Source organism: Ixodes scapularis, unplaced genomic scaffold (genome assembly GCF_016920785.2).
Source record: "Ixodes scapularis isolate PalLabHiFi unplaced genomic scaffold, ASM1692078v2 PGA_scaffold6__148_contigs__length_123643588, whole genome shotgun sequence".
In the NCBI taxonomy this organism is placed as follows: Eukaryota; Metazoa; Arthropoda; class Arachnida; order Ixodida; family Ixodidae; genus Ixodes; species Ixodes scapularis.
Window position 1 is genome coordinate 43,093,969 of NW_024609881.1, and position 14,610 is coordinate 43,108,578.

At 42.0% G+C, this 14,610-nt stretch overlaps 1 protein-coding gene across 1 annotated transcript in view; it reads left to right on the forward strand.

Moving 5' to 3' along the window:
• The window catches only part of LOC8033073 (apical endosomal glycoprotein), a 142,165-nt gene that overhangs the window by 50,518 nt on the left and 77,037 nt on the right, over positions 1-14,610 (forward strand). The window contains exons 15-17 of the mRNA XM_040210497.1: positions 3,256-3,401; positions 13,887-13,971; positions 14,485-14,601. Of these exons, the coding sequence (XP_040066431.1) occupies positions 3,256-3,401; positions 13,887-13,971; positions 14,485-14,601 (348 nt within the window). The remainder of the gene's footprint in view (positions 1-3,255; positions 3,402-13,886; positions 13,972-14,484; positions 14,602-14,610) is intronic.

Here is a 14,610-nt window from a genome sequence, read left to right on the forward strand (position 1 = left end):
GTTGTGGTCGGCTTTTCGGTGTTATCTTTACTTACGACGTCCCTTTGTTGTTAAACCCTTTTCGGAAGCTTTGCTAGGTCGGAAATTATTGTTCAATGACAAAACAGGGGTGTGGTATGCAGATCTCCGCACCAAGATGCTACTAAGTGTAGCAGTTAGGTTTCGTCTTTGGGGGCGTCTTCTTTTTTTTTTTTTCTATATCTACTCCAAAGGGGTTTTTCGTTCGAAGTGGCTTCGAATACGTATATATATAGGGGCGAAATGTGCGGACCTTTCGTATGATGAACCGAATTAAAACCCAGCGTGACGCTCCCATGCTGTGCGAAGGGTACTTTTATACGCTTAGCCGAAAAGACCCCGACGCTGTGTACTGGGTCTGTAGAGATAGAAAGCATTGCAAAGGCCAAAGCCATCACCCTCAGATGCACCACGACGACTTGCCCTACTTGATGTGTTTACTTATGACGAGTTCGCTTGTGATCAGTTCTCCTAGACCCAATATTTTCATGTTCCAGAGTGGCTGTTAGAGTAGGTCATGGGCCAATGAGTTTGCTTCCCTTGATAGCACGAGCGCACACGCCCAACCAAAGCACGGCGGAAGCTAACGTACGCGTTCTTTACTTGTCCCCGACGATATACCATTCTCAGGTACGGCCCAGCGTGCGATATTTACAGCCCAGCACGCGCGTGTTTCTTGCTTCAGAAAGCGAACAAAGCACGCGCCATACGCACAAACTCTTCGAGATGGCAGCAGAAGCTCCTTTTGAGAAAAATCTGTACAAGACCATGTCGTGCTTTTATTCTTTAGTTGTAAATTACTATTTTTCGTCAGTTATCGAAGCCGAATTGCAAACGCAAGATCGGCGAAAAAGGTAAATTGTGACGAAATGGACAAGTGCCCAGTTGCCCTCTGTTACGACTTCCCCGTATACGAGATGCCCTATGAGGACTTGCCCTATTTGACGAGTTTACCTAGGACGAGTTGGCCTCGACGAGTTGGCTTGTGACGAGTTCTCCTAGACCCGGCGGTAACAAAGAAACTCTGATTCTGGGTCACTCAGCTGGCTCTCGTCTCGGAGGACCAGCCGATAGATACTTTCATAAGGCACAAATCTTTCTGGCAGCTCCAGCCTCCACGCTTATGCACGAATTAACAATGGGCAAGCGGAACCAGAACGACGATTCATCCATAAAATCTGTAGCGTAGTCATTCTGAGCTTTCCGCTTACTTCCCATCCTGGTGGCCTTCTACTCCGCGTGACGACGAAGGGAAGCAAGTCTCAGGTTGAGAAAACCCGCAGACGCGGGACGGACGCGCCTTCTCAAACACGTCTACAAATTTTCTTACAGGACGGGTCTTTTATATACAGCCGAAAAACTCCCCCGCCAACAAAACCCTCTTTCCGTTTCCCCAAAAGCCCATGGAAACTAAGCAGATAACAAGGAACGCATCTCCGTTCTGAAAGGTCGGTAGCCCTTTACGACACGGATGTTGGTAGTGTCTTCCAGGAACCACGGCAACCTCTGAATACATGGCTTGCACCGACATTACTTGGCCAGACACAATGGGGAAAAGGCACGTGAGAGCGTACCCTACGCTGCGTTAATTTTTCCACAAAAGGGGGCCATGGGCGACACAATGGGGGAAAGGCGTGTGAGAGCTTAGCTTTCACTGTGTTAACTAGACGCTTTTCACCCCCAGAAAGGAGGGCGGACTGACGCCACGTGCAAGCCATGTATAGACACTGGAAGAATGCTGGATCCACGAGATAACACGTTTGACGAATCTCTACGGGGAAAGGGTTTCGCTAGGTCGGAAACGTGCAGCGACCGGTGTTTTTCGGTTTTAACCGGGGCGAAAATATCCAACCACCGGTGTTTTTCGGTTTTAACCGATTTTGTATTCTTGCCACCGACGGATGTTTATCGGTGTTTTTCGGTTAAAACCGGAAAATACACACCCTAGCTATAAATCCCAAGACCATATTTGCTCGTGCGAAAGATATTATAAGGCCAAATATTTTGGTCTAGAAGAAGAGAGACGGGTGTCTTTCAAGTCACACAAAAGACAAACTGCAATATGAAGGTGTTCAATTAAGATTTACCTATATTTAAAAAGCATTTATTTTTATTAACACGGAATATGTTCAAATCAGCCGATTTCTATGTAGTTCTCTAACATTTGGCTGAGCAAGCCGGGTGCAGCGGTCGGCAGTAATAGCCGACTGTAAGGACACCGAAAAGCGTTACGCCCCTAGAGAAGCATAAAAACACATTTCGATCTCCCGGCAGGATTTAAACTCACCATCTTAAGAATGTGAGCCAAGTGCATTTCCAACTGTGTTGACCACGGTCGGAGACCACAGCACGCCAAGGCGAAGCCATTCGCACCTCGCGCAAACGCGCGTTCGCACTCTTTGGTGCGACAGCGCGCACCAGTCGCACACATTCACTGAATGCGACTGGTTTAACCGGCAATACACACTAATACGTTTCACAACTTTAAGTGTACAAATTGTTTATACCAAGGCTGTCAGCATTACACTGTTCAGCATCACCTTCACGACGCTAGTAGACAAAAAGACAACAAAAAAAAAACAGAGTGCTGTCCCAGGGCTGACCACCTAGGACTATTATTTGACGACAAACAAGTTTACAAGCGGCAAGTACCACGCTCAGTTCTCATATCCACACTCGTAGTCGGAAATTTAAAGTATCATTCCCAGGTAACCGCCTTCTCAATCGCTAAGGACGACACGTGAGTTGTTTTGTTGACATCATTGTTTCACGTATAGCATATAATGCCTATGTCCAATCAATGTGTCCCCAAAGGCAATAATCAATTAAGGTTAGTCATTAGAACAATCTGTCTGAGCGGGTGTAAGTGCAGTAAATGTAATTATAACTGAAGTGTGTTTCCCCTTTCCCTACCGCGCCTTTCTGCACCTGTTTTACGCCCTTTAAGAATGAAATGTGTCCATGCAACGCCAAGTTATTTTGAGATTAAAAGGCATGTATTAATCGAAAGAAAGGCCTTGAAAGGTTGTAGCCACAGGTGTCAGTCTCTGGATCGCGCTTTTTACACCCTCGAAGAGTGTAAAAGTTCTTAAGTGTGTAGCGAAGGCTCAAAGAAGACGACCTCTGTGACTATGCAGTTTGGACGCCGCTGGGCTAGCTCTTTAGGTGTTTAGCGTTAGCACCGCTAGCACTTAGTGTAATAAAACGCATATTTTTTTTTCTCGTCCCTCAAATCAGACAACACAAACCCGGTGTTCCTCCAACTCGAGGTAAAGGGTTACGAGATGACTGTCTGGGACCTGCTAGCTAAAAAACCCGCAAAACCGAAGGGAACTTGGAATTACGAGGGAGTTCTTATCGGCCGTTATCCAGGAGAGGTCAAGGTAAATTGCACCATTCCATTCATTCATTCGTTAGTTTATTTGTTCAATCATTCATACATTCATCTATTACTTCGTCCATTCGTTCATTCTTTTATTCATTTATTTGTTTATTCATTTATTGAAATTTTTTGTTATTCATTGATTCATCCATTCATCTATTTTAATCATGCATTCATTCATTCATTTGCTTAGTTTAATTGTTCATATTCAGCTAGTGGCTCCTAAGTCATACGAAACAACGAAGATTACTGAATGGTCAGTGATCTCTAATCTGTAATCACTTTAGTTTCAAATAAACTGATTACAATCAGTATTTTGCAGACTCTACAGTGTGTTTGCTTTTAATTCGAAGATATATTTAAAAAGATAGCTGGTGAGTGTTAAATGAGAACTGTATTCTCCACTGTTTACCTAGCTCGGCGTGCATTATATGAAGAAATAGTTATCGCAGTATCTTGACTTATCCACATAAAACTCATAATTATCTTTTTTTTTTAATTATTGGCATTACTAAATGCAGTATTTGCGGCAACTAATTTTTAAGAATTTATAAAGTGGTAATGGGTTTCGAGATGCTATTGTATCATTCGGCATATTATTCTCCTGTTTTTGCCCGTTTTAAAAATAGCGCGAAAAAGAGCACATCAAGACCTGCCCATAATGATGCTTGGAGAAGTGACAACCTTTCATGTGACGTCGTCACTTGTGTAGTCGGTGCGCCCACATAAAAAACGCTGCCGAAATAGTGGCGACATCATTGAAACGACGAAGTGACTTTTTTAAGCCTTATTGCGGGTAGGGATGGCGACAAACTTTTTTAAGCGCAATTTTTAAATGAGGCCAAAGAAATGGTTAAATGTATCGATTTATATCTCTCAAACAAAGACCTGATCGGAAACTTTTTAAATTTGTCTCGCCTCTAAAAGTAATAACAGCGAGCACTGCAATTCCAACATGACCCATAAAATCCCAAATTATGAATTTTTTTATTTATTTGTATATTTACTTATTTATTTAGTGATACAACGTATCCTATTCGAGAGTTTGTAGGGGTGGGCGGTAAATATTCATCACGTACAGTACACAGAGAAAAAAATCAGCAGGGTCAGCGCTATGCATATCACAGCACTCCAAATGTCAATACGTTTGGGTGTACATAGAAAGGGAAATTCAACGTCATGATTGATATCAGGTTTACACAACAGTGTCCACTGAGCAAAAAGCAACAACATTTTAGAAAAATAAACGACAAAGCTCGAACACAAATGAGGCCTATTTGGCTTGTATAAATACAATAATAGGTAGAAAATCCCAGTCATGTATTGTCATGAGAAAAAAGAAAAATTTAAACGTGTCTAATTTTCAAGTATATTTAACAAGGCCCTAATGTTCTGCATCATAGAGGGCTATCGTGGAGGATGGAGTCGGCCAGTGTAGCTATTCTTTTTTCAGTTTAAAGCAGTCATGATATAAATTAAACAAATTTTCAGCTTGTTTATTTTACGCCGGCGTTCCAAGGGTTGAGGTCCAGCGGTGGCATTGAGTTCTGTTTCGGAGTCGGTACGAGAGTACCTATTGTCAATAAGGTGTAAACTTTTTCTTTGAACTTTTTAAATTAAATTAGCGTTAAATGCTGTAAAGGGGTCTCTACTATATCAGCGCACTCAAGAAATGATCTTACAATGTTTTTTACGTATTAATTTAATGGCGGATGATACAGATTCCAGGTTCCTTCTTAAGTACCAAAGCTTATTTAATGTAAGGCGTGTGAGATGCGTGATACTAGATTTCAATCGTAGAACGTTGGTGATAATGGCTCCAAGGTATTTTTATGAGCAACCATTGAAGGCGGGTGATACCGCACATTTCACTTAAAAAGGGAAGTTTTCTTTAGCTTTATATATATATACACCTTCATTGAAGTTTAAGAACATTTGCAACACCTCGCAGCACTTATTCACTTTCTTTAAATCAGCAGTGAGTTCCTCTTTATCGGTGATTGGTCTTACTTCGGTGTACATGGTAATATCCTCAGCAAAAAGGCGTGTAGCCACAGGTATATTATGCGCAATGTCGTTGATAAAAATGGGCGAAAGTCAAGGACCGAGCACCGATTTTTGGGGAACTCCTCAGTATATATAGGACTGCGATGATCTGCAGCCATTTACTTCACAATATTGACACCTGTTGCTGAGGTATTCTGCAAGCGATATCATTTATTTTATTTTAGCAAAGCTGAAGATAGCTTTTCTAGAAGCTTATAGTGAGGAACTTTGACAAGCGATTTCGCGAAATCATAAAATAAAACGTCTACATGATATCTATTATTAATTATCGTGAAAAGTTATGGATGGTTTCAACACATTGCGTTGTTATCCGAAATTCCCGCCAAAAACCGTGGTGATTCTGGCTAAAACAGATCGATTCTCTATGAGCTCTCAAATATATTTAAAGGTAATATGCTCTAAGATTTTCGAGCAGTAACTTAACAATAAAATGGGGTGGAAGTTTGAAACAGATTTGTCAAATCCCGACTTAAGGACAGGAACGACCTGCCAAATTACCGTCTCAAAAAACACTTCAGTTAAAAAAAAATATTGTCAAACAGCAAAAGTATACAATGGGAGCATCACTCAGCATACGTTATCAAAAAGTGTCTGGAATATTGTCTGCACCAGGGGATTTGTTCACACGCAAGTCAAGTAAACATTAGAAAATTATTTCACGAGATAAGATAATAGCAGTTATAGGCACGCTGATACTAGTGATGACATCCGAAGTAGAACCATTATCAACCGAGAACACGGACGTAATATTGTCGTTGAAATGATTAGCGATAGCGTGGCCATTGTCTACAACGATATTAAAACAACGAGGGATTGATTGGAATTCTTAACTGGAGCAATGAATCTCCAAAAATTCGACAGATTAGTTTAAAAAAAATGTGTAACGTTATACGTTTAGGAAATTTGCTGTCGCTTTTCTTGTTATTTGAGAAAGTTGATCCCGTAACTCCGACAAACCAAAGCAGCCTTTATTTTTTTTTGAGCCGCCTAATTTTCCTCTGAAGGAGCAGTGTGTCGACATTAATCTAAGGGTTGCACTGTGTCCGCTTTTGAGAAGTTATGAACATAGCTTTTGCTTTCGTCAGGTGGTGTGAGATGGGAATGGCTTGTGAAGTCATAAACACCGAGCGGATGATCCGAGATACCTTCTTCAATACGAAGATCATATGCTTATTTTGTAAGGAAACCAGAAAGAAATACAAGATTCATTAAGGAGTTAGGATTCCCATGTGTTTGAGAGTAGTTATGCGCAGTTTGAATAAGGTTTGCTTTGAATGCTATATCAATTAAAAGGTCTAAGTTGGAACAAGCATTTCCCAATGTACATAGTGAATTACTCAATTTACCAGTTAAAATAAACCATTTGTATTTTAGAGCAAGTTGAAGAACATACACTCTAAGATACTCTAGGACGGATCTAGGGGCATTAGGTGCGTGGTAGATGACGCCAATAATCAGTGGAGGGTTAAGTGGTTTATGCATAACAAAAAGAGATTCGACCTGTAGTAATTTTTAATCTCTTGAAAGCTGAAGCTGTTTTTTTTATTACGAGTCCAACGCCTCCTCGCCGCGACTTACAATCCAGGCTACAATATTATAAACCGGAGGTAAAAATTCGCTGTCTGTTACTGGAGTATGCAGCCACGTTTCCGTTATTGCCTCAAAGTCTGGGTCATGCTCAAGTAATACCTGTTATAAGTTGTTTAGCTTAATAACATGATTTCTTGCATTTAATTACATTTATGCTAATAGCCTCAATAAGATGTCAACACGTCATGATGCAGGCGTGTCATTCGATAACCTTGGGTGTAGGAATACAACGGTTGGTGCCTGATCAGGATTTGTAGTCGATAGCAACACGCGAACATTCTTGACATCATCCAATGCATAAAGATTAACGCCAACGCGTAGCTTACCATGATCGCAGAACGCTCTTAGGCCCTTTGCTTTATCACCTGCAGAACTATTCCATAGCATCTTTCGTATCAAGAGCGTGGCTTGCGAATAATCATTTTGAATAATAAGGGTGATCCCTTTAGTTTTTTAGCATTACGAAGTACATTAGCTTTTTCGATGTAGTCTCGAAAAGCAATATCACGGGCGTTTTCCTTTATTTTTTTTTCCAAACCGATGCATTCTATAGCCGCATACAAGCGAGGCACACCAAGGTTCAACAGAAATAAATCGTCGAATCACTTGTGTTTTAATTGGACCTCCGTTTTAATAGGTGAATCAGGAAGGCCGAAAACAACCAAATTTGAGCGAGGACTTCTATCTTCGAAATCTGTTAGTTCGTCATTCTGTTCCCATGTGGTTGTTTGCAATGAGGCAACTGCCGCTTGAAGGGCATCTATCTTGTCAGTCTCGGCCTTACAGGAATGCTTAACCGAAATTCAAAGCTCACAAATCAAGGCTGGAGCGATAAGCGGGACGCTGTAAAACCCCGAAACATCAATCATGCAACGATAGCGCTCACGAATAAGTGGTCCAAGGTCTGAAAGATAACTGTGGTGGAATTTTCCCAGGACCATTGACCATGCGCGCTAATCAAATGGAATTGTAAAATACTCTATTTTTTATTTTATTAATTTTTGGGGTGGAAAGCGGGAAGGGGGTTGGGGGGGGGGGGGGGGTTGGCGCATCAAAATTCGGAGTTTGACAGATAAATCCAAATTTTAAGCACAGGCTACAAAAAGATTCGGATAAATCCGTTTTTTTTAGCCTGTCTGAAAATTTGTGTATGTATGGTATCATTGCCTTTGGTTTTTTACCCGCGTACTTTTCTTTGGTTTTCGTATTGCCACTGAGTGTTGTATTTCATTTTCTGCCACAGCTACCCGCAGGGGTTCTGGGTAGCCGCTTGCCTCCAGTCGGGTGATTTGCCTTTTTTTGCCTTCTGGCAACCTATGGTAACATGGTTTCTGTATATCCCGCCAGGCGCACCCTGATGCGACGCTCCTCTTCACCTACCTAGTGTGCCCTGAGTCGTACGGCAGTATGCCTTTCTCCCCTCTGGTCTTGTAAATTCAGCAGGTATGCTTCTCTCCAAATGCCATTCCGATGTCTAAGAACAGCAGTCTGCAACTCTCCGGTAGCTTAAATGTGAATTCAATACCTCTGTGCGCTCTCTTGAACTTCCGTACGACATTTTCGCACACGAGGTTTGTCATTTTGTTGATCGGGAAACATACCAGAAAACAGTCCACGTCTCTGAAGCACCTTGTGACTCCGATCTCCTGGAAAAACGACCTTAGTTCTTTTGTTGCCTATTGCAAGGTATATGTCGCATAAGGCTCAGAGCCAATAGCAAATGCAAGGAAATGGACGCGGACAAAAAATCACTGGCAGTGATACGTTACACACACAACAGTTTGCACAGGTTGCAAAAGATCGCCGAAACACACGAGATGAAAGTGACACTATCCGACCGCTCCAAGCTAAAAGGACTGTGCAAAGAAGTAAACAAGGAGGAAGGCGACCAAACGGGTCAATAGACGTGTCCGGTACAACAGAAATGCAAGGTCGTTGAATGCGTAAAAGGAGTCGTCAATAAAATACAATTGTCATATGGGAAATTATACATGGGTCAGACCGGGGGGGGGGGGGGGGGGGTGCCTAAATGAGAGACCCCCAGGACATCAATATGCATGCGGACAAATGCAAGCACTCGGCAACCTAGCAACGCATTTTCCATGATGCAGCTGTAGAGCGCGGTATTCGGAACTACCTTAGTCTTGGATAGATCAAAAGATATAGGACCAAGCGCAAAATCGCAGAAGCCTTCCACATGGCATCAGGACAGCACGGCACGTGCGTCAGTGGTCCGTCGATTGCACTGACCGAAAAAAAATTGAATTGCTCTGACACCACATAGCCTAACGAGGCCGAAACTAGCACCAGCTTCATAGTCACTGCTTACACCACGGAAACCGAACATCTATCAGAATAGGAGACAACACCACAAACTTCGAAAGGTCACATGTCTTCATGATAAGATTTTTTTTCTCAGATTTTTTTTTAATCTCATGCATGAGAAAACTCATGAATGAAAGTGTTGAAAAAAGAAACGAATAAACAGTTGTTAGTCTGGCGCCCATTCAAGTTCACTGTGTTTCTCCTCATCTCCATGTAACTTTTCGGATTCCCTTCACTTTCTGGTCACGCGTACGTTCTGCAGAACTTTGCAGCGCAGCACATATAACTACGTGCAACCAACTAGCCCATACCCAAGTCTAAGCATTGTTAACGTCTGTATTAGATGGCATTGATCAAATCTAAAACGCACCTATCACTCTAAAAAAAGCCCATGCATCCGCTTTCCCTCACAAGACTGGGAGAGCCAATCACAGCAACTTACCGAGGCAGCTCAGCAAATGACGATGCCGAAACATATGCTTAGACAAAAAAAAACGCAGTCTGAGTAGTTACATTAAGCAAAGCTAGCGTGACGTTTTGCATTGCTTAATGTCACAACTCAGACTGCGTTTTTTGGTCTAAACAGATGTTTCGGCATCGTCATTCGCTGAGCTGCCTCCGCAAGTTGCCGTGATTGGCTCTCCGAGTGTTTTGCGGGGAAGTGGACGCACGGGATTGATTTAGAGTGTACAGTCCTAATCACACTTGTCTATAGCGCGCGAGGGAGCGGCTTTCTCCGGGGAGCGCTGGACTGGTGGCATTCGCGGAAACTAAGCTAGTCACGTGGCGCAACATAGAACGGCCCGCCCGAGGGGTGTCCTGCCCAGTCTATCAGCTTGAGAAGCGATAAAAATAAAGTGCTTTATGATATATTTTCGTTTTTTGATGACGACATCATTGATACGCGTTCATGCTTTACTCTGTTCATTGTTCGAGCAATGATGTTTTTAAAAAGCCTTCCGCGTTCGCCGCCAGCTGATACAGTGGGCAGGACGACACCCCTCAAGCAGGCCGTTCCATGTTGCGCCACGTGACTAGCTTAGTTACCGCGAATGGCACCAGTCTAGCGCTCCCCGGAGAAAGCCGCACGCTCGCGCGTTATAGACAAGTGTGATTAGCAGTGTACATATATATTAGGTATCTTTATTAAAGGGGAAAATTGTTAAGGCTCCACGAATGCTGGACTTTATTTTTTTCTTACTACGTTTCGTGAGATAAAAAAAAATACAGAGCTCCTTTTTTTTCTGCTAAATATCAATAAACCTCGAAAACTGACTCCCGAGTCGGTTTTACCAAAGTCGTGCCAAACAGATAATCCTCGAATCGGAGCTGCTCCTTGAATCAGAAAGACGCGGGCTTCTCAGGAAGGCATTCTGTTTATCTGCGGTTCCCTTGACCCCGAACACAGAACCCCCTCAAAAACTGTCCGCCTGTGAGCCTACATCTTCTTTTGAGATGACACACGTTCACGTCGTGTCTCTTTCTCATTGCCACGGGGACGTTTTCCGAGAATTCAGGTCACGCCTGAGTTATGGGGGCGATGGGGAATTTTACGCCCATGTCCAATTATCTTAAATGTAATACGCTATATATGTTGATTGTTTCTTTTCCGAACAAATTTTAATACCGAGAAACATTGAACTCGTGGTAAAAATAATCATAAACGACACCCCCTAGCTCGAACAAAAAAAAAATGCCGAAAACGTGGAAATTAACTTATAAGCCGGCATGAGCAAATATCCCTGCTTGAGAGAGCCTTAAGTGTCACGAAATATCGTTGCTCATCTGCTGCAATCAATAGCGAGATGGCCAGACGGTCTTGCTCGCGTGATATTCGCTTGTTGGCGTTTACTACTTCTGATTTAGTCACGTCGAATAAAACGTTAACTAATATTTGGGAGTTGCCAGTGCTTTCCATAAAAAAAAACAGTTTCCTCTGAATATTTTTATCGCCTCGTATATTCAAATTAAATCCCCAAAATAGCTAAATCTCAGTACGTTTTTTGTTTTTCTTTTTTTAATTTTCAGCTATTTTTATGTACAGCAAGTGGTATTTTTTTAATATTTCTCTAACTTTACGAAGACGCATGCAGGTATTCTAAAAGGCCGTTCGCAACCCAAGTTATGCATTGTTTTTTTTTTTTATTATCATACAGAAGATGCTTTTCAAACAAAATTGTCTAATCGGTATTGTAGATCTTGGGCACCCCAAAACATATTTGTCAATATGATTACGTGCGATTTACTTGGTAAATCTCGTGTGATAAGATAGCAGAGCAGTGTGCGTGTGTTCATCTTCCGGTTGTCCCTTTTTGCGCAGTTTCATTTATTCTCATCATTCAACGAATCGCTCTACCACATACCTGGCTACTTGGTAACACAGCCATTTTGTCAAAATCTCTTACCTGCTAAGATGCTTAAAATGTCCATTTGCGAATTTGCACTAAAATTCACTTTTTATTAATTTTGCTTTTAGGGTATTTTAGTCTCCACACAACATAGAAAACGCTGAATTGTGCGTAGTCCTTCTTCAACTTGCTTCCTAGGTTGCATTCCGAACGGTCAATGTTTTAAGTATATGTCCCGCCCTAAAACTAATCGTACATTAAACAAGCCTACGGATGCTAATTGATTTAGCAATAGTTTATACATTACCGAATGAAAACATTTGAATTTTTTTTAAATGAAGTAGCGTAATTTGCTTGAATCTCAATTATCTGCTGTTTGAATCTCAATTGGCTGCTGCGCCGTTACTACCTTCGCTTAATGTGACTTGTCATAAGCGTTCAATTCGCACAGAATTATCAAGGACCGGAAAACGCATCCGCTGCGCGAAAAGCTTACACCAACGCATTCATAGAACAAAAACTACCACAACTTTAACCATCAAACCGCCCTGTGCTCAGAGTAACCAGCTTTCCTCCTTGACACCACCTTCATCCACAAATATTTACATTTCATTTCCCTGCAGGCGACGCCATTTTTGAGCGAGCCGGGAGTTGTAAGATGTGTGTTGGCCTTCAGTAAACCCGTGTGTTGCCACCGGACAAGTTTCCGCCGAACTCTGACGCAGCACTCGTTCCCCATCCGTGCGACATAGGTGTCTATTAGGTGTTGCACGGCCACGCTCAAAAATGGCGCCGTGTACCGGAAGGGGAAAGAGGGAGAAAGTTGTCTTCCTTCATGAAGAGTAGGGTCGGGTAACTTTTTCTTTTGCAGGAACTTTAGGAAAGGCACGAGAGTAAAGGGAAGCAGTTAGTTTCTCGGCAAATGTATAAATCAAACAAAACTACCACTATTGGTTTTGACTCACCAGTTGGCTGCCACCGGGCCCATACGTTTTCTCGACTTCAGTCTTCATTTTTTTTAAAGCGCACGTTTGTTGGTCGTTCGAACCTCGTGGACCAAAGACGCGTTTATCTGACCAATCCGTCCATTTCAAATTGGTAAAAAGGGGCATCGTGTGTTTGTGCTTTACGAATACCCTGAAGAAATCCTGCTTCCATCAAGCACAGGTGAGCTTTGACACTCAGGTTTCCCGCCTTTGGACAGCGGATTTTCCGGAACACCTATTAGCGTCGGTTGAAAGTGCTTTGTTGAAGAAAAAAAAAACAATTAAAACGCGGTGCAAATTTGGAAAACGCTCCTAGAGAAAAAAAACAAAAAACAATACAAAGTTGCAGATGTCTTGTATTTATATAGACTTTCCCATGGCTTAAATATATTATGAAAGCGGGTAGACGTCACTGTAGTCATCTCTGCCCCGAACAAGTTGTCTAAGCTTTGCAGAATTGTCAATCAGACTACGGGAGGCCTCTGGAGTGTACATAGGAGCATCAATATCGGTTTGTGTGTTGTATAGAAAACGTTGTTTATCCCATTCCGCTATCCTGTGGTAAAAAAATCCGTAGGCGGGGAAATGCCTCAATGAAAGGTGAAAAGAACATTGTTACAATGTAAACAGGGTAGTATCAGGACACTTGGGAATTCACTGTCGTGACTGTGGGTGCCATGCAGAATTTAAAAAAAAAGTCTACTGTCATTGGAAGAAGCGCCAACGCCTTGACCAGAGAGAGTTTGGAGGCAGAGCCGATAGTGCGCTTAGGGGAAGAGTGTGTCAGCTCCTCGTCGGCCTTTTTGTCGGCTAAAGAATTGTATTTCCTTTCATGACGACAGCATGCGCAATGATAGTGCGGGTTTCAGTGGAACGTCGTTGGCTGTGTGAGCTCTCTTGTTTAGTCGTGTATAAAGGCTGCGCCTTGACGATTAAAACTTGAATTGTAAGTTCAGGGAGTGTTTGTCTCCTTATTTCCTTCCCGTCTGTATGGCTGTGCGTTTTGAATAATCACTATTCACCGCAACCCTTGCGGATTAATCCAGTTCGCGTGTTCTTCCGCCTAAACACATTTGTTCTCGCATTCCTCCGTTGGCTTCTTTTACCGTCTAAGCATTACACAAACGTTGGTGTAGTCATTTTTGATCTCACAAACATATTTTTTTTCAGCTTAACTTTTTAGGGATCGATAGCCGTCATGATGCAGGATACTTCGTCATCGACACGATTGAGTATGCCAATTGCGGCCTGCCTCGTAAGTGATGCTTTGCGACATCCTGTGTACACATTTAAGTGTCTCCTATCATAACCCAAATGAAAAATCCATTTGCATGAGAAGTTTATTGTGTCCAATAAACACATATAAATAATACAAGATTAATAAGGACAAATAAGAACCACGGAAGAACTATATAAAAACTGCATAAAATATATAAGAACACGTATGAACCATAAAACAACTTATAAAAACTTCTCATAAGTTGCTTATGTGGTTCTTATATATTGTTTTATGTCTTATATAGATCTTATATAGTTGTTATATAAATCTTATGTGGTTTTCTTATGTTCTTATTTATCTTGTATGATTCATGTGTTTATGGGACACAGACACTTCTCACACAAATGAGATTTTTCAATAGGGAAGTGCGTTAAATCATCCAACTTATTGAGTCGCCGTAACCCAACCATGGCTGTAGTTTGGACTGTATCTAGCAATATATGCATTCAACTTTATAAAATTTAAAACATGTTTTTTTTTTCTCTTCAGAACCGGAACATTCATGCGAAGATCGTTTTAGGTGCGCAAACGGAGCCTGCATCTCGCGTCTTGACGTATGTAACTATGTGGACCACTGCGGGGATGGCAGCGACGAGCTCAACTGCGGTGAGAGGC